General features: G+C 44.2%; 1 protein-coding gene across 4 annotated transcripts in view; it reads left to right on the top strand.

Moving 5' to 3' along the window:
- The window catches only part of PIP5K1C (phosphatidylinositol-4-phosphate 5-kinase type 1 gamma), a 243,409-nt gene that overhangs the window by 71,837 nt on the left and 145,874 nt on the right, over positions 1–25,698 (top strand). For all 4 annotated transcript variants that reach the window (XM_073563059.1, XM_073563060.1, XM_073563061.1 and 1 more), the window contains exons 8-9: positions 9,383–9,588; positions 23,552–23,635. In XM_073563059.1, the coding sequence (XP_073419160.1) occupies positions 9,383–9,588; positions 23,552–23,635 (290 nt within the window). The remainder of the gene's footprint in view (positions 1–9,382; positions 9,589–23,551; positions 23,636–25,698) is intronic.

Here is a 25,698-nt window from a genome sequence, read left to right as displayed (position 1 = left end):
GATCAACTAGAACGTGGAGTTCCCAGAGAGTCAATTCTGGAAGCATTACCGGCTATTAGAGCGGCGGCAGACTTTCTCGCAGAGGCTTCTGCAGACTCGGCCAGACTAGCAGCAAAGTCAGCAGCCTTAACCAATGTAGGACGGCGCGCAGTATGGCTAAAATGCTGGCCGGGGGGACACTCAGGCAAAGATGAAACTGTGCTCTCTGCCATGTGAGGGAAATTTCTTGTTCGGACCTGCATTGGATGACGTGTTGGAAAAAGCGGGTGATACAAAGAAAAATTTTCCAAAACAACCATTTCAAGCGTTTCGGCGCTCCTTTCAGAGGGGCCGAAAATTCAGAAAGCAACAATTCAGAGATCGAGACAAAAACAATTCTGACAGGCGATACAGAGGAGGGAGAGGCTTCTATTTCGGCAAGCCCTCCAGGGAAGCCAAAAAACCCTCCCAGTGACGGTCCTTCTCAGGTGAGGGGAAGGCTCTCTCACTTCCTCCCAGCCTAGGAGAGAATCTAATCCAGCACCTGGATCCGACAGATAGTAGGGTCAGGTCTGGAATTAAAGTTCCACCATTGGCCACCACAAAAATTCATTCAGACTCCAGTGCAATCTTCTCAAGAAAGACAAGAGAGTCTGGAAGAGGAGGTATTGTCACTCATACAGAAACTCGTACTGGAAGAAGTTCCGGAAAAAGAAAAAAAGGAAGGCTTTTACTCCCCCCTATTTCTAATAAAGAAACCAGACAATTCTTGGAGGACAATTATAAATCTGAAAGGCCTCAACAGATATTTGATAGTCCCATCATTCAAGATGGAAACCATAAGATCTGCAGTGAAACTCCTCTTTCCTCGGTGTTACATGGCGGTCCTGGATCTCAAGGATGCTTACTATCATGTCCCGATCCGGCAGCAAGACCGCAAATATCTCAGGGTGGCAGTCCAGATAAAATCTCAGTGGCATCACTTTCAATACAGGGCTCTGCCCTTTGGGGTAGCAATAGCCCCCTGGGTCTTCACGAAATTAATTGCGGAGGTCTCGGCACATCTCAGGGAAAAAGATGCCCTGGTAATACCATATCTGGACGACTTCCTGATAGTGGGGAGAGATTTCTCTCACTGTCAGGAACAAGTCAAGATAGTGATGGAGACACTTCAGACTCTGGGTTGGCAACTGAACCTCAAAAAATCCAAACTGGAACCAACAATGATCCAGAATTTTTTGGGCCTAACAATAGACTCGGTGGTGCAGGAATGTCGCCTCCCAGAGGAAAAAGAAGAAAAAATCAAAAACCTAATCAGGACAACATTAAGAAAGCCAGTAATGACTCTGAGGAAAGCCATGTCAGTGTTGGGATCCCTAACTTCCTGCATACCAGCAATAAAATGGGCTCAGTTTCACACAAGGGAACTTCAGTGGTGTGTGTTACAAAACGATCTGAGGCTTCAGGGGCAGTTAGAGCAAAAGCTCACCATCCCGGACCCTGTACTCCAGTCACTCAGGTGGTGGTTACAGATAGAGTCCTCTCCAAGGGGAGTACCCTGGACATATACAGCCTCCAGAGTAGTCACGACAGATGCCAGCCCCTGGGGCTGGGGAGCCCATCTAGACACCCTATGGCTTCAAGATCCTTGGGCTCAGGACGAAAAAGATCTATCCTCAAACGAGTGGGAGCTGCTAGCCATCGAAAGGGCGCTGGAAGGTTTACTGACACACCTGACAGGACATCACGTGAAAGTCCTATCAGACAATCGTACAGCAGTAGCATATGTGAACCATCAGGGGGGCACCCGTTCTCGGTCATTAATGAAAATAGCGGGAAGAATACTGACTCTAGCGGAACGTCAGTTTCTCTCATTATCGGCCCTGCATATCCGAGGTGTGGACAACCTGAAGGCAGACCTTCTGAGCAGGAACCGGTTGAAGCAAGGCGAATGGTGCCTAAAAGAGTCCATTTTTCAACGGATTATGCTTGTGGGGGAAACCCATAATAGATCTCTTCGCCTCAAAAACCAACAGAAAGGTTCAAAAGTTCTGCTCTCTAAGTCCAGCAGACATGCCACTGGCGGTAGACGCCTTCAGGATAAAATGGACATCAGGTCTCCTGTACGCCTTCCCCCCGATATGCCTCATTCCGTTAGTCCTGAAGAAGATCAGGGAGGACCGAGCCAGAGTAATTATGATAGCTCCCTTTTGGCCAAAAAGGCCGTGGTTCTACTGGCTAAGAGTGATGTCAGTGACGGACCCATGGGTACTCCCAGAGGACCACGACCTCCTAACACAGGGTCCCTTCAATCACCCTCCGAACTCCAGATTGCATTTGACAGCCTGGAATTTGAAAGGTCACTGTTAGAGAAAAAAGGGTTTTCACAAAGGTTAATTTCCACCCTAATCAGTAGCAGAAAGCCAGTGACTACAAAAATATACGGGAGAATATGGAGAAAATTTTTGTCCACCTCAGGCCCAATACGGGAGGGAGAAGTACCGGTGAGGGCAGTGCTAGAGTTTCTGCAAAGGGGTTTAGACTTGGGCTTAGCTGTCAGCACCCTCAAAGTACACGTTTCAGCCCTGGCAGAATTATTCAACTATGACCTAGCAAATGATAGATGGGTGGCCAGGTTTATCCGGGCCTGTATTAGAGCTAACTCTGTCCCATCTCCTAAACCTCCTCCCTGGGATCTAAACTTAGTCCTATCATCTCTAACAGAAAGTCCATTTGAACCACTAGACGTGACATCAGATAAAAAGTTAACTTTAAAAACAGCCTTATTAGTGGCACTTACATCGGCACGTAGGGTGGGGGACTTGCACGCACTGTCAGCAGACCCGCCATACACTCAGGTTATGGACGATAGAGTTGTCTTCAGATTAGACCCAGCATACCTCCCTAAGGTAGTGTCGAAATTCCACAGAGCTCAGGAAATAGTCTTGCCATCCTTTTGTCCTAACCCCGGTAACAAGAAGGAGGAGAGGCTACATTGCTTAGGCCGGTTTCACATTAGCGCTTTTTAAGCGCACGCACGGCCGGGGGTAGCTCCGCCCCCGAGCCGGCTCTCTGCCCGGCGTGCCCGCCCCTTGCTTATAGCGCCGCCTCTTAGCGGACAGCGGCGCCTGCGATCGGCGCACCCTATCTTTAGCATAGGGTGCGCAGATCGTGCGCAGGCCGTGCGCTAGTTGCGCTTTGACCTGCGCTGCGCACTTCTGACGGTGCGCCGTGCGCGCCAAAATCCGAAAAGTTCGATTTTGGCGCGCACCGTCAAAAGTGCGCAGCGCAGGTCAAAGCGCAACTAGCGCACGGCCTGCGCACGATCTGCGCACCCTATGCTAAAGATAGGGTGCGCCGATCGCAGGCGCCGCTGTCCGCTAGGAGGCGGCGCTATAAGCAAGGGGCGGGCACGCCGGGCAGAGAGCCGGCTCGGGGGCGGAGCTACCCCCGGCCGTGCGTGCGCTTAAAAAGCGCTAATGTGAAACCGGCCTTAGATGTTAGGAGATGTATCCTACAATATTTAGAGATGACAAAACCCTGGAGGAAACAGAGGGCCCTGTTTGTTTCATATCAGGGGGCAAGGAAGGGCCTTAAAGCCTCTAAGCAAACTATAGCTAGATGGGTGAGAGAGGCCATCATACTAGCATATAGTAGTGCAGGCAGGGCTGTTCCAGAGGGCCTAAAAGCCCATTCCACGAGGGCCATGGCAACATCCTGGGCGGAGAGAGCGGACGCCTCCATCGACCAAATCTGTAAGGCGGCCACTTGGTCCTCTCCATCTACCTTTTTCAGACATTACAGATTAGACCTATCTACTGCCTCTGATCTCACATTTGGGAGAAGAGTGTTACAAGCAGTGATCCCCCCCCTAAAGAGAATACAAATCTCTGTAACTCTCTCGTGGTGCCGTCATGTAGAATGGAAAAACACGGGTATTACATACCTGGTAATGTGTTTTTTCATGAGACATGACAGCACCCTTATATTCCCGCCCTATTGATCACGTCATTAATTGGGTGCATTATTAGTATTATACACTCCCTTGGTGTCGGAAATTTAACAGTATTAAAGTTGTATTATTTATGTGTACACTAACCTGCGGAGTTCCTCTCGTGCTCTGTAAAACAACTGATGCGGAGAGAGGAGCCGCCCCTTTTATCTTGAAGGTTTCCTGTCCTCGCTGGGCGGATCCCCTCTCTCGTGGTGCCGTCATGTCTCATGAAAAAACACATTACCAGGTATGTAATACCCGTGTATGTCAGTACAGGTAGGGCCATCCCAGAGGGTCTGAAGGCCGATTCCGAAGAGAAATGGCTGCATCCTGGGCAGAGAAGGCGGATTTCTCCATTGACCAGATCTGTAAGGTGGCCACATGGTCCTCTCTGTCCACCTTTTCATAAGCACTTTAAACTGAATCTGTCTGTTTCCTCTAACTTCATGTTTGAGAGAGAGGTTCTACAGGCTGTGCACCCTCCCTAGGATATGAGTAATTCTCTTTAATTGTCTTGTGCCGTCATGGGTGACAGAAAAACACGTATATTACTTACCGGTAATGTGTTTTTTCGTAACCCATGACGTCATTCTTATATTCCCTCCCTTTTGCCGAATTAGTCACTTCTGATTGGTGGTTCTGTATTGCTTATGTATCCTTTTTGGCTAACTGAAAAGATGGTAACACAAATTGCAAGCTTTCGAGACTACGCAGGTCTCTTCATCAGGCGAGACTAATACAAAATCTGAAGAATAACATTGATACACAAGACAGCACATAAATAACTCAATAGATAAGACAAGTGATGTGAAGCGGAATAGTCATTCTGGGAGAGATGAGCATAAATATTGGAGCATTTCATAGATGAGCAGTGTGAAGGTTTTATTGCCCTCTGATTGCCGGTCTGGTTCTGTGTTGTGATGACCCCAGAAGGTCTGAGGGGCAAATTCCTTAATTGATGTAAAAAGACATAAATCCATGCGACACATAATACCTGCACTGAATGTGTCGAAAGTTTTCATAAATTTGTACTCCGAGATTCTTCTCTCTCTGAGACTTGAAGTTGCCTTTTAATACAAGTAATTTAATGTCCACCATGCTATGACCAGGGATACAAAAATGTTTTGCCACAGGTAGATCCATTGTTTTTTCTGTTATTGTGTGACGATGAGAATTCATTCTTGTTCTAAGCTTTTGCCCTGTCTCCCCCACATACAGACCCCCAGTTGGACATTTAGTACAAATAAAGTACACCACGTTAGATGTGATGCAGCTGAAAGTACCTGGGATCTTGTAGTCCTGATGTGAGTTGGGGATCTTTATCTTGTCCGTGGTCATTATAAATGGACAGGTTTTACATTTTTTCTGGTTGCAAGGAAAGGTTCCTGCAGCTGTTGGACAGGTCGCTTCTGACAATGATGCTTCTTAGATTTGGGGGCTGCCTAAGACACAGCAGTGGGGGGTCTGGAAATATGAATTGTAATCGGGCATCTTTTTGCAGTAAAGGTTGTAATTTCCGTGCAGCTCCTCTTAGCACCTCCAGATTTGGATTGTAGGTCACTTGAGGACTCTCAATTCTAAATATTCCTCTATCTACTGGCTAACACGGTACAAAGATATACATCTTTCCAGTATCCTTTTTGGTATTGATGGAAGTTGACAAAAAAATAGGGATATGAATGTATATATTTAGGTGTGTACACTAACCTGGAAATTCTTCTCATGCTCTCTAAACCAGTTGATGTGTAGAGAGGAGCCGCCCTTTTCATCTTGAATGTTTCCTGTCGCTGAAGGGCAGATCCTCTTTCTCGTGGTGCCGTCATGGGTTATGAAAAATCACACAGTAATGTGTTTTGACTCCAAAAGAAAAAATGTGCTGTCCCTTAGCGCTATAAATGCAAAGTGTATGAAATATTTGTAGGTATCCTTTTGGATTTACAAAAGTAGCAGTGATGTACCAGCCAAAATGTACTTAAATAGCAGCGAGCTAGTAGAAAATGTATACAGAAAATAAAACTGATATACTTTATTCAAAATATTTTTTAAAAAAGAACTTCCGTTCTTAATAAAAGTGCACGTGGGACAAAAAGACAGACAGACAAAAAAATCGCATGCACTCAATGTCTATGCGATATCAAGGACACCAAATCACCATATGAAAAAATTACCAGAAATGACAATGCTCAGATATTCCTCACAATTATCTCTTGCACACAGCTGTCTCAGTTAAAAAATATTGGTGCCTATGGTAGCATTCTTTTGGATTTGTATATCTTTCTGTCTACAGCAGATTGCTCAATGTCATGGAAGCATTGCAGGACGTTTGTGGAGCCCCTCACTTGAACGATGTGGTCATGGTACTCAATAGAGTGCTGAATGAGCATTAGTGTTCAATTGGCATTTTTAATCTCTTTATTTATAAGTGACATTCATTCCAGTGTGTCCACGCAAGTAGACAAAAACCTAAATCCCTTATCATAGTTGTGCCTATCAGAATCCTTGTAAGGGTATGTTCCCACGGTCAGGAATGGCTCAGTATTTGCTCAAGATTTGACGCAGATGAAATCTGCCTCAAATCTGCATCTGATGTCACTGGCAGTTCACATGCATTTTTGATGCGTTTTTTGCTCATGCGTTTTTGATGCGGTTTTTCATTGCATGCGTTTTTTTGTCACTTGAAATAAAGCTACCGTATTTTTCGAATTATAAGACGCACCCCAAATTTTGAGGAGAAAAATAGGATTTTTTGTTTTCATAATATGGTGGTGCTTCTTATAATCCTTGCTTACCAGGGGTGGTGGCTGTGGTGAAGCGGGGTCCCAGGGTCGCTGCTGGAGGAGGACGGAGTAGGGTGATGCGGTAGGGTGGGATGAGAGGGTGTCAAATGTGCAGTGCACCACTGCGGGTGTGTCCGGCAGTGCTGCCGGGGGTCTCCAGCAGTGCTGGGGGCTCTGCTGACATTTTGTGGAAGGCCAGAACCCCCTGCAGTTCCATGGTTTCCTGTGCGGTGGAAAATGGCTGCCGGGGGGCGGCACATGCGCAGATGGAGATCTCGGCATCAAGATCTCGGGAGATGAGATTTCAGCGCTGAGACCCCAGCAGTACTGCCGGAGACCCCAACAGCACCGCCGGGCACCCCCTCATCCCAGCCTGCAGCAACGGTACCGGTAAGGTATATCTGCATTATAAGACGCACCCCCATTTCCCTCCCAAATTTGGGGGGAAAAAGGTGCATCTTATAATCCATAAAATACGGTAATTGAAAGTTGGATTCTGGGAAGGAAAAAGAGTGATTTCCTGATGCAGATATATTGGGGTATGTTTCCACAGTCAGTAAATGATGCTGGTTACATCCACGCAGGTACATCCAGTGTCCAAACTGCAGCATCCAGCTGTTACAGCATAGTGGATGGGATTTCAAGAAATCCCATCTCCACTCTGCATGCACTGATGCCTCTGGCTCACCCGCAGAGACTGACATGCGGTGCGTCTTTCCAGACCGCAGCATGTCTATTTATGTAGTGGAGACGCTCCGTCTCCGCTGCGTAAATTACCCATACATTTTCATAAGATTTATTCATTATCTTCCTAGTCATATGTGTATTAAGTGTGGGAACGCAGCTTACTACGCTTGTGTACTAATTTACATAATGGTGAATCTTGTGACACAGCCAGAAGTACATGAGACAGGAAGGGGAGGAAATCACAGAGAGGTTCCCTCCTTTTTAATAAATGCTAAAAAAAAAAAAAAAAGTGGCGTGGGGCTCCCTTATATTTGTTAACCAGGCAGAGTAAAGTAGACTACTGGGACTGGTATTTAAGGCTTGTAAGGATCCAATATCCTTGAACCTTACCAGCCTGATAACATCAGGCCGCAGCAGTCTGCTTACCTTGGATGGTTAGCAAAAGTAGTGGGATCCCCTTCCAAAAAAAAACAGCATGGGGTCCCCCTATTTTTGTTAACCAGCCATGGAAAAAGCAGACCGCTGCAGCCTGGTATTCTCAGGCTGGCGAGACCCATGGATTTTGGCCCGCACCAGCCTAAAAATAGTCCGCGGCCGCCCAATTGTGGCACTTTGCCTGTCTCTTCCCACTTGCCCTGTAGCGGTGGCAAGTGGGGTAATATTTGTGGGGTTGATGACACCTTTGTATTGTCAGGTGACATCAAGCCCACAACTTAGTAATAGAGAAGCATCTATAAGACACCTATCCATTACTAATCCAGTAGTTGTATGGCAAATAATGACATAAACCCCTTTAATATTCTTAAATAAACCATTCTTACGGCATTGCCTAATCCCACCGAAGCCCTCGATCTCCTGTAAGAGAAATAAAATAAAAAAACACAACAATATTACCATACCTGTTTGCTGAGAAGATATACATACTGTCCCACGATGAGTCCAGCTCTGCTACATCTGAATGTCAGGCTGAACAGTGGCATTATACCATGACTCAGCCTGACATCCAGACACAGCGGAGCTTGTACTGTAGATGATCACTGGAGATAACTCGGTCTCCAGCGGTCACCTGCACTGCAGTTCCCGTGGTCAGCTGACCGTAAGAACTTGGCAAGTGACCGGAGATAACCCCGTCCTCAGCGGGCTTGTGCACGGCAGGTCTCGTGGTCAGCTGATCGTGAGAACTTGGCAAGTGACTGGAGATGTCCCCGGCGGTCACGTGCACTGCAGTTCTTGTGGTCAGCTGAGCTTATAGCGAGAACTGCAGTGGACGTGAACTTCTGGCTGTGGCACAAGGCAAGACATTATTTAAATTAGTTCACATGCGTAGTAAGCTGCATTCCCGCACTTATTACATATTTGACTATAAAGATAATGCGATTTTACCGCATCTAATGATAGTCTACAGGTAATTTATGCTACGGAGCGTCTCCAACATAAATAGACATGCTGCGGTCTGGAAAGACGCACCACATGTCCGTTTATGCGAGCATCTCTGAACGCATAGTGGAGATGAGGTTTCTTGAAATCCCCTCCACTATGCTGTACCATCTGGCCGCTGCGGGTTTGACACTGCGGATGTACACAGTGTCCAACCTGCAGGATTTACTGACAGTGAGAACATACGGTACCCTAATAGAACAGACTGGTTGCAGCTAGCGCCTCCCCTCTTCATTTTTTGCAGTAGGGCAAAAAACTACTCTGCCCCCTTACCAATGCCTCGCACCTCAGTGGAAAATGCAACAAATAAGCAGTAGATCAATTCCTGCAGGATTCTACAAGACAGTTTGTTCCAGGAATGATGCAGGGTCAGTGGTGAATACAGTGTATGGAATTGTTTCTGAATGGTGCAGTATGTATGTGCACATGTATCTTGTACTGCCCTGATAATCTCTACCTTCAGATGTCACAGCTTACGCAGCTTCCTGTTACCTTTATCCTTTCCCAGGTTTTAGAAAGCTTCAAGATAATGGATTATAGCCTTCTTTTAGGAGTGCACAACATAGAGCAACAGGAAAAAGAGAAGCAGACAGATGGGGCTCAAAGTCAAGCTGATGAGAAGCGGCCGGTGGCACAAAAGGCACTCTACTCCACAGCAATGGAATCCATTCAGGGAGGAGCAGCCCACGGGGAGTCTATAGATACTGATGACACGTGAGAGATGCTTCTGCTTTTTTTATTTTATTGTATAAATTTGCAAATAAGTTTTTTTTTTTTTTTTTTTTTTTTTTAAACATATGTAAAGTACCCCAATTTTCTACACATTTAATCAGGGAAAAGGTGGTCAGTTACACTTAATAGAGTAGTCCTATCGTTTTCATTTATATCATAGCAGCCAATTATGCCATAGATGTATATTATATGCAGATCCCACCAACTGGACCCTCTTCTACCTAGGTAACTGGATGCAATTACTGGCTGCTGGAGAGGTAATGACCCCTTTAAGCAAAACCAGGAAATGATGGCTCTGGAGTGGAGCAGTGGATTATTAGAAGTAGATTGGCAGCAGAGCTGTCTGTGACATCAGCGCTGCACACGGTAACAGTAAGCTCACTGATTAGCTGTATATGACACCTGCGCTGCACACAGTAACAATAAGCTCACTGATTAGCTGTATATGACACCTGCGCTGCACACAGTAACAATAAGCTCACTGATTAGCTGTATATGACACCTGCGCTGCACACAGTAACAATAAGCTCACTGATTAGCTGTATATGACACCTGCGCTGCACACAGTAACAATAAGCTCACTGATTAGCTGTATATGACACCTGCGCTGCACACAGTAACAATAAGCTCACTGATTAGCTGTATATGACACCTGCGCTGTACACGGTAACAATAAGCTCACTGATTAGCTGTGTATGACATAAGCGCTGCACACGGTAACAATAAGCTCACTGATTAGCTGTGTATGACATCAGTGCTGCACACGGTAACAATAAGCTCACTGATTAGCTGTGTATGACATCAGTGCTGCACACGGTAACAATAAGCTCACTGATTAGCGGTATATGACATCAGTGCTGCACACGGTAACAATAAGCTCACTGGTTAGCGGTATATGACATCAGTGCTGCACACGGTAACAATAAGCTCACTGATTAGCTGTGTATGACATCAGTGCTGCACACGGTAACAATAAGCTCACTGGTTAGCGGTATATGACATCAGTGCTGCACACGGTAACAATAAGCTCACTGATTAGCTGTGTATGACATCAGTGCTGCACACGGTAACAATAAGCTCACTGGTTAGCGGTATATGACATCAGTGCTGCACACGGTAACAATAAGCTCACTGATTAGCTGTGTATGACATCAGTGCTGCACACGGTAACAATAAGCTCACTGATTAGCTGTGTATGACATAAGCGCTGCACACGGTAACAATAAGCTCACTGATTAGCTGTGTATGACATCAGTGCTGCACACGGTAACAATAAGCTCACTGATTAGCTGTGTATGACATCAGTGCTGCACACGGTAACAATAAGCTCACTGGTTAGCGGTATATGACATCAGTGCTGCACACGGTAACAATAAGCTCAGTGATTAGCTGTGTATGACATCAGTGCTGCACACGGTAACAATAAGCTCACTGATTAGCTGTGTATGACATCAGTGCTGCACACGGTAACAATAAGCTCACTGGTTAGCGGTATATGACATCAGCGCTGCACACGGTAACAATAAGCTCACTGATTAGCTGTGTATGACATCAGTGCTGCACACGGTAACGATAAGCTCACTGATTAGCTGTGTATGACATCAGTGCTGCACACGGTAACAATAAGCTCACTGATTAGCTGTGTATGACATCAGTGCTGCACACGGTAACAATAAGCTCACTGGTTAGCTGTGTATGACATCAGTGCTGCACATGGTAACAATAAGCTCACTGGTTAGCGGTATATGACATCAGTGCTGCACACGGTAACGATAAGCTCACTGATTAGCTGTGTATGACATAAGCGCTGCACACGGTAACAATAAGCTCACTGATTAGCTGTGTATGACATCAGTGCTGCACACGGTAACAATAAGCTCACTGATTAGCTGTGTATGACATCAGTGCTGCACACGGTAACGATAAGCTCACTGATTAGCTGTGTATGACATCAGTGCTGCACACGGTAACGATAAGCTCACTGATTAGCTGTGTATGACATCAGTGCTGCACATGGTAACGATAAGCTCACTGATTAGCTGTGTATGACATCAGTGCTGCACACGGTAACAATAAGCTCACTGATTAGCTGTGTATGACATCAGTGCTGCACACGGTAACAATAAGCTCACGGATTAGCTGTGTATGACATCAGTGCTGCACACGGTAACAATAAGCTCACTGATTAGCTGTGTATGACATCAGTGCTGCACACGGTAACAATAAGCTCACTGGTTAGCGGTATATGACATCAGTGCTGCACACGGTAACGATAAGCTCACTGATTAGCTGTGTATGACATCAGTGCTGCACACGGTAACGATAAGCTCACTGATTAGCTGTGTATGACATCAGTGCTGCACACGGTAACAATAAGCTCACTGGTTAGCGGTATATGACATCAGCGCTGCACACTGTAACAATAAGCTCACTGATTAGCTGTGTATGACATCAGTGCTGCACACGGTAACAATAAGCTCACTGGTTAGCGGTATATGACATCAGCGCTGCACACTGTAACAATAAGCTCACTGATTAGCTGTGTATGACATAAGCGCTGCACACGGTAACAATAAGCTCACTGATTAGCTGTGTATGACATCAGTGCTGCACACTGTAACAATAAGCTCACTGGTTAGCGGTATATGACATCAGCGCTGCACACTGTAACAATAAGCTCACTGATTAGCTGTGTATGACATCAGTGCTGCACACGGTAACAATAAGCTCACTGGTTAGCGGTATATGACATCAGCGCTGCACACTGTAACAATAAGCTCACTGATTAGCTGTGTATGACATAAGCGCTGCACACGGTAACAATAAGCTCACTGATTAGCTGTGTATGACATCAGCGCTGCACACTGTAACAATAAGCTCACTGATTAGCTGTGTATGACATCAGTGCTGCACACGGTAACAATAAGCTCACTGGTTAGCGGTATATGACATCAGCGCTGCACACTGTAACAATAAGCTCACTGATTAGCTGTGTATGACATAAGCGCTGCACACGGTAACAATAAGCTCACTGATTAGCTGTGTATGACATCAGTGCTGCACATGGTAACAATAAGCTCACTGGTTAGCGGTATATGACATCAGCGCTGCACACGGTAACAATAAGCTCACTGATTAGCTGTGTATGACATCAGTGCTGCACACGGTAACAATAAGCTCACTGATTAGCTGTGTATGACATCAGCGCTGCACAAGGTAACAATAAGCTCACTGATTAGCTGCATATGACATCGACGCTGCCGACATCGGGAGCAGTGGCAGGGACTCTGTACTGGACCCTATGTATAGTAAAAATAACAGTCCCCACTGGCTGGTTTTCATAGAATTATCGTAAAGACTGGCACTGGAGTCATCAGCAGACCCCTAACTGTCATGGCAACCCATTGGCGCCACACAATCTCGTGACTGGTTTACCGATGGGTGGGTGGAATGATGCACCCCCCCTGTTGGTGCGTGTTAAAAGCCACTGTCTGAGATTGACAGTGGGATATACCAGGTTGATGCTGAGTGTGGAGCAGAGCTGTTAAAGGCACATGATGGCTGATTAAATCAGCCATCATCTGCTGGGAAAGATGGATGCTCATTGTGTGAGCACGCATCAAAAGCGGAGATGCGACCTTTTACTGAACTGTACGCCCAAGTTCGTGAAGGGGTTTAAGCCTAGGTCTTTCGTTTTGTTGTTAATATTTTCATTTACACTAGATTCCTAGATTAAATTTCTCACAGAGATGTAGTCTGAAAACATAACGTTCTCGCCAACCTGCTTCCAACAGAAATGTTCCTTGCTTGTATCAGAAATATCATTGTTTGCTTTCTATGTGCTATGATGCATTCTCATGTGTTCTCTGGGTCTTAACATAACAGCACAAGGTTATAAATGCTACTTTCTCTAGAGCAAAGTATGAAATAAATGTACTTTATTCAACCACTGATCTTGTCTAATGAAAAAATGGAGGCGATAACCACAGTCACTTCTGATTGAATCCACAAATGTTTCCAGGTTAATTAAATCCTTTTTTTTTAATGTTAACATTAAAGGAAAATTGTGGCATACTATGGAGCCCTTTAGACTCCCGCCCACTCTGCCCTAGACTCCTCTAATCTGGCATTTGCACATATGGCAATGTTTGACTATTATCCCTGCTCAAATCTGCCTTTATTGTAGAAAAAGAAAGTCGTAAAAAAAAAAAACGCAAAGAAATATGGCAATACAAATAAAAAAAAAACTGCCAGCTCATTGCCAAAACGTGCTCGTTTGTCCAGTGACCTAATCATTTATGTATGCAAAAAAAAAAAAAAACACATGTCCCGTGGAAACGAGAGGTGATGCCAATATTATATGATGTATGGGGACAGAATGAAAGTATTCTTGCTCAATCTGTGCACATCATTGTTTATCATCATGTGTAAACCAGTCTAGAGGGCTTGTATGTAGTCAGTTGGCCATTGTTAGAGGTTGTCCACCTTTTAGGAATAATTTTCTTTAATGTATTTTGTTATTAAAAAAATATTTTTTTATTGGGTTTCACTGAAATGTTTACACAGCTTGCCTCTATACACCATCTATTGCTGGTGACAAAATTAGTTAACATAGAATCCATCAGTAAAGTTGCTCTGACAGAGTTTCCAACTCCTATCACTACTTTTCTGAGCTGCTATCAGCTGATTTATGACCACAGATCACATCAAAGTAGAATTTGCAGGGAGCAGGGAAACAAAGCGCTTGTAAAAGCAAACCCATGCAACATTTTTAATGATGCCAAATTCCAAAAATTACTTTTAGCCAAAATACTTGCATATAAAGAAAGAAAAAAAAAAAAAGTCCCCTGAGGTCCACACCCTTTTTAAAGGTATTCGGTAGGATCAACTGTTTTAAGCAAATCTATATGGGCATGTAGGTCATAGGAAACTGAATAAAATGATATCTTGATAGCTGTGATTCGATGTCCTATTCCAGATAAATCCCAGTTTCACCTTCCTTCATGACAGCACCATGGACAGAGGGGATCCGCCCTTCAAGGACAGGAAACCTAAAAAGAGCGGAACCTCTCCCTTGCATCAGCTGGTTTCCGCTCCTTGACTGGGGAACCTTCAATTGTGAGTATGTACTTTAAAAAAGAAGAATAAAGACATGGTGGACTCGTCCAGGCCTAATCAGACCAGTACAGGCAGTGGGGAGGTGGTGCCCCTGCCTCGACTAGTGTGGTGTCCTGAAGCCGCCACCGCTGGGGCTGTTGGGGAGCACAGCTGACGCACCATGCTCTGGTGCCGGCTTCTGGGTGTCCATCTCTGTGCTTGCATGTAGACGCGCCGGAGTTTCTCCCTGATGACGTGACCGGCGGGTCACATGACCGGAAGTAACTTCCAGCGATGAAACTGGAAGGGATACAGGGGACGCACCAAGGCAGCTTGCATTTAAAAGGAATCTATCACCCCATTTTAGCCTTATCTTCCGGCACCGCCATCAGGGACTTCTCTACAGCATTCTCTAATGCTGTAGGTAAGCCCCCAATGAAACTTGAAAGATAAGAAAAACACATTAGATTATACTCAGCGAGGGCAGGTGCAGTGGGTGTCGCGGTCCGGTCCGGCGCTTCCCGTCTTTTAGAGATGACGTCCTCCTCCTTGCATCTCCCTCGGCTCCTGCGCAGGCGTACTCTATCTCCCCTGTATGAAGATGGGAGGCGCCGGACGTCGGAGTGAATATAATCTAACTCTTTTCTTATCTTTCAGATTACATTGGGGGCCTATCTACAGCATTACAGAATGCTCTAGATAAGCCCCTGATGACTGTGGCCGCAGCTGATAGGGCTAAAATGGGGTGACAGATCCCCTTTAAAAGGAAGTGGAGCGTGGTAAGTCTTTCCAGCAGCTTAGGCGGTCCCCTGTAGGTATGGAGGTGCTGGAGGGTGAACCAACACCACAGTAGCAGCAAATGCAGCAGCAACAATCAAGGAGAGGAAAGAGGTGCAACAGTACTAAGCTTCATACTGGCGGAGTGGACATTTTGGTAGCCGATCTACCCAGCGGAGCAGGAGCTCCCGCGTGGTGGATGAATCTCCAGTCTCCAGAGGAAAACCATCAGTGGATTTGATCCCTCCTTCTTAGTTGGTACCTGCGGCTACGTCTGATTGGTAAGTGATCTTCGTGAAGGTTCACGTTGTAATTGGGGTCCCCCTTTTTCTTAATATTTATTTAGAGAGGAAAATGCTAAAACCAAGCACAGGAGTTGCCCCATCTGTAAGGAAGATTTGCCTGTCACCGGAGGGACAAGGCTCTGCCAATCATGCATAGAGCAGGTGCTATGTGAGGAGACCCCGGATTTCGCCTCCTAGTTGAGACCCGTAATTAGGACTGAGGTTGAATGCATCTCCTGGGGGATAGTATCAAGAGAAAAAAATCCAGCAGGAGGTGCCCTGAATCAGGGACCAGTGGTCTCTGCTATTCCTCTGAACACTGGTTCATCAGACTCTTCTACATCATCAGAGGAAAATATGGGAGGAATCCATTTTCCAGTGGAGGAATCAGTCTGGTTAAGAATATAAGGCCCACAATGGGAGTGAGAGACTCTCTTCCTGAAAAATCGGTACAGGATGTAATGTTTTTGTGGTCTCGGGCAGAAAAAGCATAGGTAATTCTCTCTTAATGAGAACATACAATCTATACAATCTTGGATTAAGAGAGAATGGAATAGACCTGAAAGAAAGTACTTCTCTGTGCCGTCCCTCAAAAGGAAATATCCTTTTGATGATCCAGCATCCACATCCTTGGAAGTTAGACATGGCCATCACTCAGGCTTCCAAGAAAATTTGCTCTTCCCTTTGAGGACATGGGGAATGTTGAAAGATCCACTAGATATAAGAGCAGAAGACTTCCTTAAGGGTATGTGCACACGGTCAGTAAACGCTGCTGGTTGAACACTGCGTACTTGCGCTGCATCCAGATGTTACAGCATAGTTGATGGGATTTTAAAAAATCCCATGTCCACAGATGCCCGCGGCTAACCTGCAGATACAAATATGCGGCACGTTTTTCTAGACGGCAGCATGTCCATTTATCTTGCGGAGACGCGAGCTTTCGCAAGATAAATTTCACCCATACAATGTATTGGATGCGGTTAATCCGCATGGTTCAATGAACACATGTGGATTCACCTGCATTCAATAGCCGGCAGAGCTTTATGCGCAGCAGACATGTGCTGCGTCCAAAGCGCTGCCAATTCCTGAACGTGTACACATACCCTCACTTGGGAAGTGTTGGGGGTCAGTCTAAGACCTGCTACAGCAGCAACCTTCACAGCTAGTTCTTTAATGATTTGGTCAGACCAATTAGAGAACCATCGCTTGGATAGGGTATCTATAGTAGGGATAAAATACTAGATTCCATTCCCTTAATGCAGGGGGCTGTGGCTTTCCTGGCTGATTCAGTTAGACTGGTGGCCAGATCCACAGCCTTTAACAAAGCATGCCCATATAGCCCTCTGGCTTAAATGCTGGCCTGAGGACATCCAAACAAAATCAAAATTATGTTTCATCCCCTGTGAAGATGAATTTCTGTTTGGGGATAGAACAAAAGGGATTTCCCTACCTGCCTATTCCCATGTATAAAGTCTTTTCAAAGTAAACCTTTTTTCGTATAAGGCCCCCCCCAGAGAGCAAAATAAGCGAGAAGGAAAAAAGAAAAGCAGAGGTTTCCTCTTTGGGGGTTCCTCTCAGGATAGGAAGCCCTCCCAGTGATGGCCTCTCCCATGTGGGGGGAGATTATATCTTCTTCCTGCCTGGGAAAAGATTTCCAGGAGATCCTGGATATTGAGCCTAATAAAGTCGGGCCTAAAAATAGAATGCCTCTCAGTCCCAGTCGAAAACTTTGTTGTAACTCTTCTACGTAGAACAACTGGCCTTGGAACACAAAGTGTTAACGCTAGTAGACAAAGCTTTCCCCCAGGAGATTCCCCTCCAGGAAGAAGCAGAACGATTCTACTCCCCATTGTTTCTGGATAAGAAACCAGACAGCTCCTTCAGGACAATACGCAACTTGAAAGAGCTGAACAAATCACTAAAGATTCACTTTCAAAATGGAGTCCATAAAAACAACTGTCAAAATCCTTTTTCCAGATTGCTTAATGACAGTTCTGGACCTGAGAGATGCTTTTTATCACATTCCCATACACGAAGACTATCAGAAGTTCCACTGGATAGCGGTCTTCATAGTATCTGATTTCTCCCCCTTTCAGTACAGAGCCCTCCCTTTCACCTTGGCGGTGGCTCCTCGAGTGTTTACCAAGCTGGTGGCAGAAGGCATGGCACACCGGAAAGATCAGGAAATCCTGATTGTACTTTACCTAGATGTCTTTCTAGTAATGGGCAACTTGATCCAGCAATTCAAAGCTCAACTAGAAAGAATTCTGACCTCTTTAGTGAGCTTAGACTTAAACTTGGCTTAGGTCTTAAACTTTTTGCAAGTGCAAATTGACTTGGCACACACACGTGGAGATGCAAGTGACAATGAAATTTAATAAGTACAGTAAACGTTTTGGTCAATAATGACCTTCGTCATTGTACTGAAACAAAGAAATTACAAATAATAAACAAAAGTATATACAACGTAGTACTGCTGGGTACAATCGTATTTGAAAATAGCATTTTTGCTATACACCATACAAATATTACAGCAAATAAGCAGGATAATTAGAAATAGGAATCGTATTTGCACTGAAGTATACCAAAATAACAGAGCACGTACCTATATACTGTACTGAATGTACTTGTTTAAGAGGGCCACCTGTCCTATAAAAGAACAGTATTACTGTTTAACTATTAAGTTAATTGTGCCCCAAATCCCAGTGAGCCCATAGTGATATAGTCATTTTACATACCGTAGGTAGCTGTGACTAGGTATAACGGGCTATGTGTCTGTGAAATAAGAGAAAGCTCAAGATTAGTAGCATTCCCCTAAAGGAACCTGGTGGCCAGTCAGCTATACACCTATGAACTACTGTGCCTTACCGGTAATGAGGTTGTATGGTAAAAGGACATACAGTATAGACGCGGTTTCCACCGCTTGTCGTCCGTGCTGTATGGAGTGCGTCCGTTTAGTGCAGGTGTAATTTATATACATGGAGGTTGTTATCGCCCACAGGAAGTTCGGGGGCGGAGGTGCCCTTAGCGTGCGGTTCACCAGCGTCATGCTGCGTTCCACAGACATGGAGGCTGTTACCGCCGACCGGAAGTTCGGGGGCGGAAGTGCCCTAGCGTGCGGTTCATCGGCGCCATGCTGCGTTCCACAGCCAGGAAGAGCATGGGAGGAGAGGGGGCGTGTATCATTGCTGTCAGTCATGGTGGATTGTTGTCATGATCACAGCGCTATGGTGCTCAGTACGTGTGGCAATAGATATACTGGTCATATATGCATTACACTGTGCAGAGGGGGACGTGCTCAGTGTTGGTCCGTGCTCACAGATAGTGTTTCATAGCATTCTGAAATAGAGATTAAGATTATCAGTTTTATATGAATAACAGTCTTATCACAAGATATTTCATATTAATGATTACTAAGCTTAATCACATAGAAAAACATCTAAGACAAATCAAACAAAAAGAGAGACATCAGGAGAACAATTGTACAAATAATATGTTAAGATGTCAAAAAGGATTGCAAATTGTATTCTTTGTTTAACCCCTTGGGTGCCAATGAATTCAATTCATGAATCCAATATGCTTCTCTCCTTTTTAATAGGTTGATACGGTTGCCTCCCCTGCGTGGTGTCTGAACCTGCTCTATTACCTGAATTTTCAGTTGGGCAATATTATGACCTGCTGTGACAAAATGTAATGGAATGGGAAGAAGTAGATTTTTGCACCTGATTGTAGATTTGTGTTTGGAGATTCTGTCTTTTATGGGTTGTGTGGTCTCTCCCACATAGAGGAGTCCACATGGACATTTTATCAAATATACCACAAAAGACGTATTGCAGGTGTAGTAATCCTTAATGTCATATCTTTTACCCGTATAGGGATGAAAAAAATGATTGCCTTTAAGTACATTATTGCACTGGGTGCATTGTAGGCAGGGGAAGGTGCCGGATTTTGGATTCATTAAAAAACGTTTTTTAGGAGGACGTGCGGAGCCAATATCTGCTCTAACTAGATGGTCCCGTATATTTCGCGGACGCCTAAAGCATGGGAGAAATGGTTCCTTGAATTCCTTGATATTAGGATAGGCCGCACTAAGAAGGTGCCAATGTTTGCGTATGTTGTTATGGAGGCGATATACTAGGGGGTGATAGTCATGGACGAAAGGGATACGATTTTCCATTTTTGGTTTAGGTGGAGCCTCCGAGAACACAATTAATTTTTTGGGGTATCCCCTCTCCATGAACTTTAAACCCATCTCCTCCATTCGTTGCTCCCGAGTGTCCCGATTAGATACTATTCTCTGTACCCTTTTCATTTGAGATTTTGGAATGGCATTTTTCATTTTTGTTGGATGAAAGCTCTCATAATGGAGTAAGCTGTTGCGATCCGTAGGTTTGACGTATAAATCTGTTGAAAGAATGCCATTTTCGTCTTTGATAACCATGGTGTCCAGGAAATTTATTTTTTGATGACTGTGTGACATCGTAAAATCTAGGCCCGGCCAAGAGGAACACAGGCGAGAGAAGAAACAGTTGAATGTGTCTAAAGTGCCACCCCAAATGCAGAAGACATCATCGATATACTTTGTTTATTATTTGTAATTTCTTTGTTTCAGTACAATGACGAAGGTCATTATTGACCGAAACGTTTACTGTATGTACTGTACTTATTAAATTTCATTGTCACTTCCATCTTCACGTGTGTGTGCGCCAAGTCAATTTGCACTTGTATATGGTTTGGGACCCTACTTGTGCACCACCATTCTGAGAAGTTGTGCCAACGGTCTTTATATTTAAACTTTTTGCAGTCAGACAGGCTCCGATACTTATTAGATTCCCTTCAAGGTCAGCAATTAAGACTATTTTCGGACAACCAGGTAGTGGTAGCCTATCTGAGCCACCAGGGCGGAACCAGGTCCTGTCCCTGGATGGACATAACAGTGCATATTTACTGGATAGCAGAGACCAATTTCCTTTCCCTGTCCGCACTCCCCATAGGGCAATTGAGAACTGCAAGGTAGATTTCTTTAGCCAAATCCAGTTAAAACAGGGCGAATAGGTTCTAAAACGGTCCATATTCAGCCAGATTGCAGAGATGTGGGGTCTCCCAGTTATAGATCTCTTTGCCAACAGTGAGAACAAAATTGTACAGACCTATAGATCCCAGGGGGATTCATCAAACTCTAGACTCCTTCATGATTCCATGGAATAATTCTCTGACCTTTGCCTTCCCTCTTGTTATCCTGATCCCAGCGGTCCTAAGAAAAATCAGAGAGAACAGGGCAAGTGTAATTCTGATAGCCCCCTTCTGGCCAAAAAGAACTTGGTTCTCCTGGCTGTGGATGATGTCTGTCACTGACCCTTGGGTAATGCCAGAGGTTCCAGATCTTCTCTCCTAGGGGCCAGTGTATCATCCTCAGACAGCAAGATTACACTTTACAGCATGGAATTTTAGAGGGCACTTTTGAGGGACGGAGGTTTTTCACAACATTTGACTTTTACGCTACTCCAAAGTAGAAAACCCGTCACAACTAGGGCCTATGGAAAAACGTGGAATAAATTCCTGTCCACCTCAGGGGCCAGAGTCCAGGACTGAGTTCCAATCACGGTCATCCTTGAGTTTTTACAGAAGGGATTAGAGCAGGGCCTTGCTACTAGCACCTTTTTAAAGGTTCAGGTGGCTGCATTAGGAGCCCTGTATAATCATGATGTGGCAGGCAATCATTGGGCAACTAGATTCATTAGAGCCTCTGCTACATCTAGGCCCATTGCTAGCCAGAGAGTACCACCGTGGGATCTGAATTTAATTTTATCAGCCCTAACTAGTTCCCCCTTTGAGCCCTTAAATTTCTTTTCCCTTAAGAGTTTAGCTCTCAAGACTGTTCTTCTAGTGCCATTGACATCAGTCCGCTGGGTGTGTGATATTCCGGCCCTTTCTGCAGGCCGCCACTTCACTGAAATTTTAGAGGATAGAGTTATCCTGAAACCTGATCCTGCCTACTTGCCTAAGGTAGCATCTCTCTCCTACTGTATCCTCACCCATCCCTGTAGACTGTGAGCCCTTGCGGGAATGGTCCCCTCTCCTTTATGTACTTGTGTGTCCCTTGTCTTACACTTGTTTATTATACTTGTCTATATTTCCCCTTTTCACATGTAAAGCGCCATGGAATAAAATGGCGCTATATAAATGCATAATAATAAATAGGTCCCAAGAAGTAATCCTCCCTTTCTTTTGCTCCAATGCCAAGAACACAAAAGAGGAAAGTTTTCATACATTAGAGGGAAGAAGGTGTTTAGTTCAATACCTACCAGCCACCCAAGAGTGTAGGAAGGGATAGGTCTCCGTTGGTGTGTTTTCGGGGGGGCCAGAAAAGGGCTCAAGACTTCAAAAAGCACATTGGCAAGGTGGATAAAGGATACGATCTCATTGACCTACTTGTCCAGTGGGAATGTTGTCCCGGAGGGATTGAGAACTCATTCCACGGAGAAGTCAGAGGTTTCTATAGAACAGATCTATAAAGCTGCCACTTGGTCATCTCCTTCTATCTTTTGCAATCACTACCAGCTGGACCTAGCCTCTTCCTCAGATCTCACCTTTGGGAGAAGGGTTCTACAGGCTGTGGTCCCTCCTTAAAATAGTTATCTGCAATTCTGTCTGTAATGCTGTCATGATGGAAGGAAAAATACGTAGTTACTTACCGGTAACGGGATTTCTTAGAGCCCATGACAGCACCCTTATAATCTCTCGCGCCATGTTTGTTCTTTTCTGTTTGAGTGTGATTTAGGTATAGGTCACAGGGTGTTTTTCTTATATAAGTATTATGATTGAATTGTTTATTGTTGTAATAACATGGAGGCCCTCTTGTGCTCTGTAAACCAACAGATGCGAGGGAGAGGTGCCGCCATTTTTTTCTGTAGGTTTCCTGTCCTTGAAGGGCGGATCCCATCTCTCCGTGGTGCGGTCTTGGGCTCTGGAGAATACAGTTACTGGTAAGTAAGTATGTCTCTTTCGTATATGTAAATGAGCTGTTCTGGACCATGGACCGAACACTGACCTGCATAAGACTCTGCCTCCAGAGATTTTTGGAAATGACAGTGGGAGTTACCAGTGTAATGGGCGCTCTCCTGATCTCACTGCAGAGCTGTGTGTAATGGACATCTGCAGGTTCTCTTAGGCGCTTTAGTTTCCTGCTCGCATGCTGCATTGTGGCAATAGAGCAGAGCTGAGTACTGCACCAAATGTGTTTTTAATGAGACCAAGTTCAGTTCTACTTGCTCTTCAATATTCGTTACATATCTCACACTGAGTGCCTCCTGTCATATAAAGTGATCTCTGGAGGCAGATTCTAATGCAGATCAGTGTCCAGCACATAGTCCTGAACAGCTCATTTATATGTAAGAAATTGTGTATTTTCTAGAATAAGATTGGAGATCACAGATATTAAGGTATCAGTTTATTCTGCTTCCTGTGACCTACAGTATATGCCCATATAGACTGCTTAGGAGGGGTTGATCCTACTGAAAGGTTCCCTTTAAGTTGGATTGCCAAATAGAAATCCATGCTTGTAAACGCACTATAAATTCATGTGGACATGCATGAATGTATGCAACTCTGAACCTTCAACCTTTTGTGATTAGGGTTCTCAATGTCAATTAAACCTCAACTGATGATAGGCTATTATATACTCAGCGATTTCCAATTTAATTTGTGTTTTACCTTTTTTCTTCGCTAAATGCACTTAACAATAAATGTACAGTAATAATTTTAGTCTTCATGTCTAATTTTTCTAGTATGGGAGGAATTCCAGCTGTGAATGGCAAAGGGGAACATCTCTTACTTTATATTGGGATTATTGACATTTTGCAGTCATACAGGTAAATAGTTTTTCTATAAATGATCTTCAGTTCGTGCTTGGATATTTGGCATATAACAAAGTTATATATGTCTGAAAATTTAAAAATTTTATTTTAATTTAATCTTACCATGTATTTCAGTTTTAATAAAGGTATTTTAATTTACTGTTTCCATATGTTTGGTTTTTCCTTTTATTGGTGCACATATGTCTGTGCAAAGCAGAGACTTGGCACATGATAATTCTGCACAAATCACATTTGTGCAATAGAAATACAAGTTTACAATGTAAAAAAAATCCCAAAATTAAAGAACAGAAAAAGAAAAAATATTCAATAAATACATTTATCTAAAATAAAAGTATACATATTTGCAGTTGCCGCATCTTGAAGGACCCACTCTATAAAACTGACCCACTAGTAAGCAACGTAAAAATAAGAGGCAAAAAACAATACTTTATTATCATAAAGCTGAACAAAAAGTGCAATAAAACACTATGAAAAAGACAAATGTAAGAAAGTACTTCTGAAAACGTCATCTTGTCCCACAAAAAAAACAAGCAGGCATAAAGCTGTCAGCTAAAAATTTAAAGTTATAGCTCTCAGTATAAAGCAATGCAAAAATTATTGTTTTCCATAAGTTTTTATGTAAAAGTCCAAAACATAAAAAATGTAAATGGGGTATCGCTGTAATCGTACTGACCCGAAGAATAAAGCTGCCTTATTAATTTTACCACATGCGGAACAGTATATTAAAAAAAAAAAAATCCTGAATTGCTGGTTTTTGGTAATTCTACCTCCAAAAAAATCAGAATATAAAGCAATCAAAAATGTCATGTGCACGAAAATGGAACCAATAAAAACGTCAACTCGTCCCGCAAAAAATAAGACCTCACATGAATTTTTTTGGGTCGAAATATAGAAAAACTATAACTGTCTAAATATGGGGATGCGAGAACTAGTTTGCAATAAAAAGCGTCTTTTAGGCTATGGGCCCACGTAGCGTTTTAAAACGCACAGTGAAAACCGGACTTCTTCCCAGAAATCGTGCGGTTTTTTCCCACGCGATTTCACCGCGATTCTGTTCGCGATTTTGCCTCGATTTTCTAAAGCACTTTCCAAGCGATTTGAAGCATCGCTTGGAAAGTGATTGACAGGTTGGTCACACTCATCAAACATAGTGTTTGACAAGTGTGAGCAGCTTTTTACTATTGAGGCCGCCTATGCGGCATCAATAGTAAAAGATAGAATGTTAAAAATGATAAAAAAATAAAAAAATCGGGGTATATTTACCTTCCGACGTCCCGCGCTGCCATCCCGGGCCTCAGCGTTCCCAGTGATGCCTTGCAAGACCTGTGATGATGTTGGTCTCGCGTTACTATAGCGATCTCGCGAGACCACGTCATCACAGGACCTTGCCGCAAGGCATTACTGGGAACGCTGTGGCCCGGGATGGCAGCGCGGGATGTCGGAAGGTAAATATACCCCAATTTTTTATTCTTTTTTTTACAGGGGTATGGTACCCAGGGCCTGGAGGACAGTCTCCTCTCCTCCCCACCGTGGGTACCAACCGCACATGAGACGCTTAACTTCGCTCATGGTGGGCATAGCCACATGCGGGAAGTAAGCGATTCTCATGCATTCCTATGGGTGCGGAATCGCGGCAACTCTTTGCGATTCCGCACAAAAAAATGATCATGCTGCGATTTTTTTCCGCGATGCGATTCCACCACGGAAAAAAGCGCAGCATTAGCACAGCATGTGCGGAATGCCACAGGAATGCATGGGGGGTGTTCTGTACACGATTTTTAAATGTTTTCGCGCTGAAAATCGTGGCAAAAACGCTTAAAAATCGCATCGTGGGCACACAGCCTTAGTGTGTCACATCAGCCAAGCATAAAAATCCGATATAAATCTGGTATCACTGTAATTGCACCGACCTGAAGAATAAAGTTGCCTAATCACTAATACCACATAAGGAACAGTGTCAAATAAATAAATATACCCAATTCTTCACTTGCTGCTGTTTTTTTTTTTTTTTTTTTTTATTTTTTTTTTTATTTTGCCTCCCAAAGATTGCAGTAAGG

Source organism: Dendrobates tinctorius, unplaced genomic scaffold (genome assembly GCF_039654945.1).
Source record: "Dendrobates tinctorius isolate UK_male_01 unplaced genomic scaffold, ASM3965494v1 ptg000377l, whole genome shotgun sequence".
NCBI classification, from domain to species: domain Eukaryota; kingdom Metazoa; phylum Chordata; class Amphibia; order Anura; family Dendrobatidae; genus Dendrobates; species Dendrobates tinctorius.
Note: the sequence above shows the minus strand (reverse complement) of the source record. Positions and strands in the feature narration are given on the sequence as shown.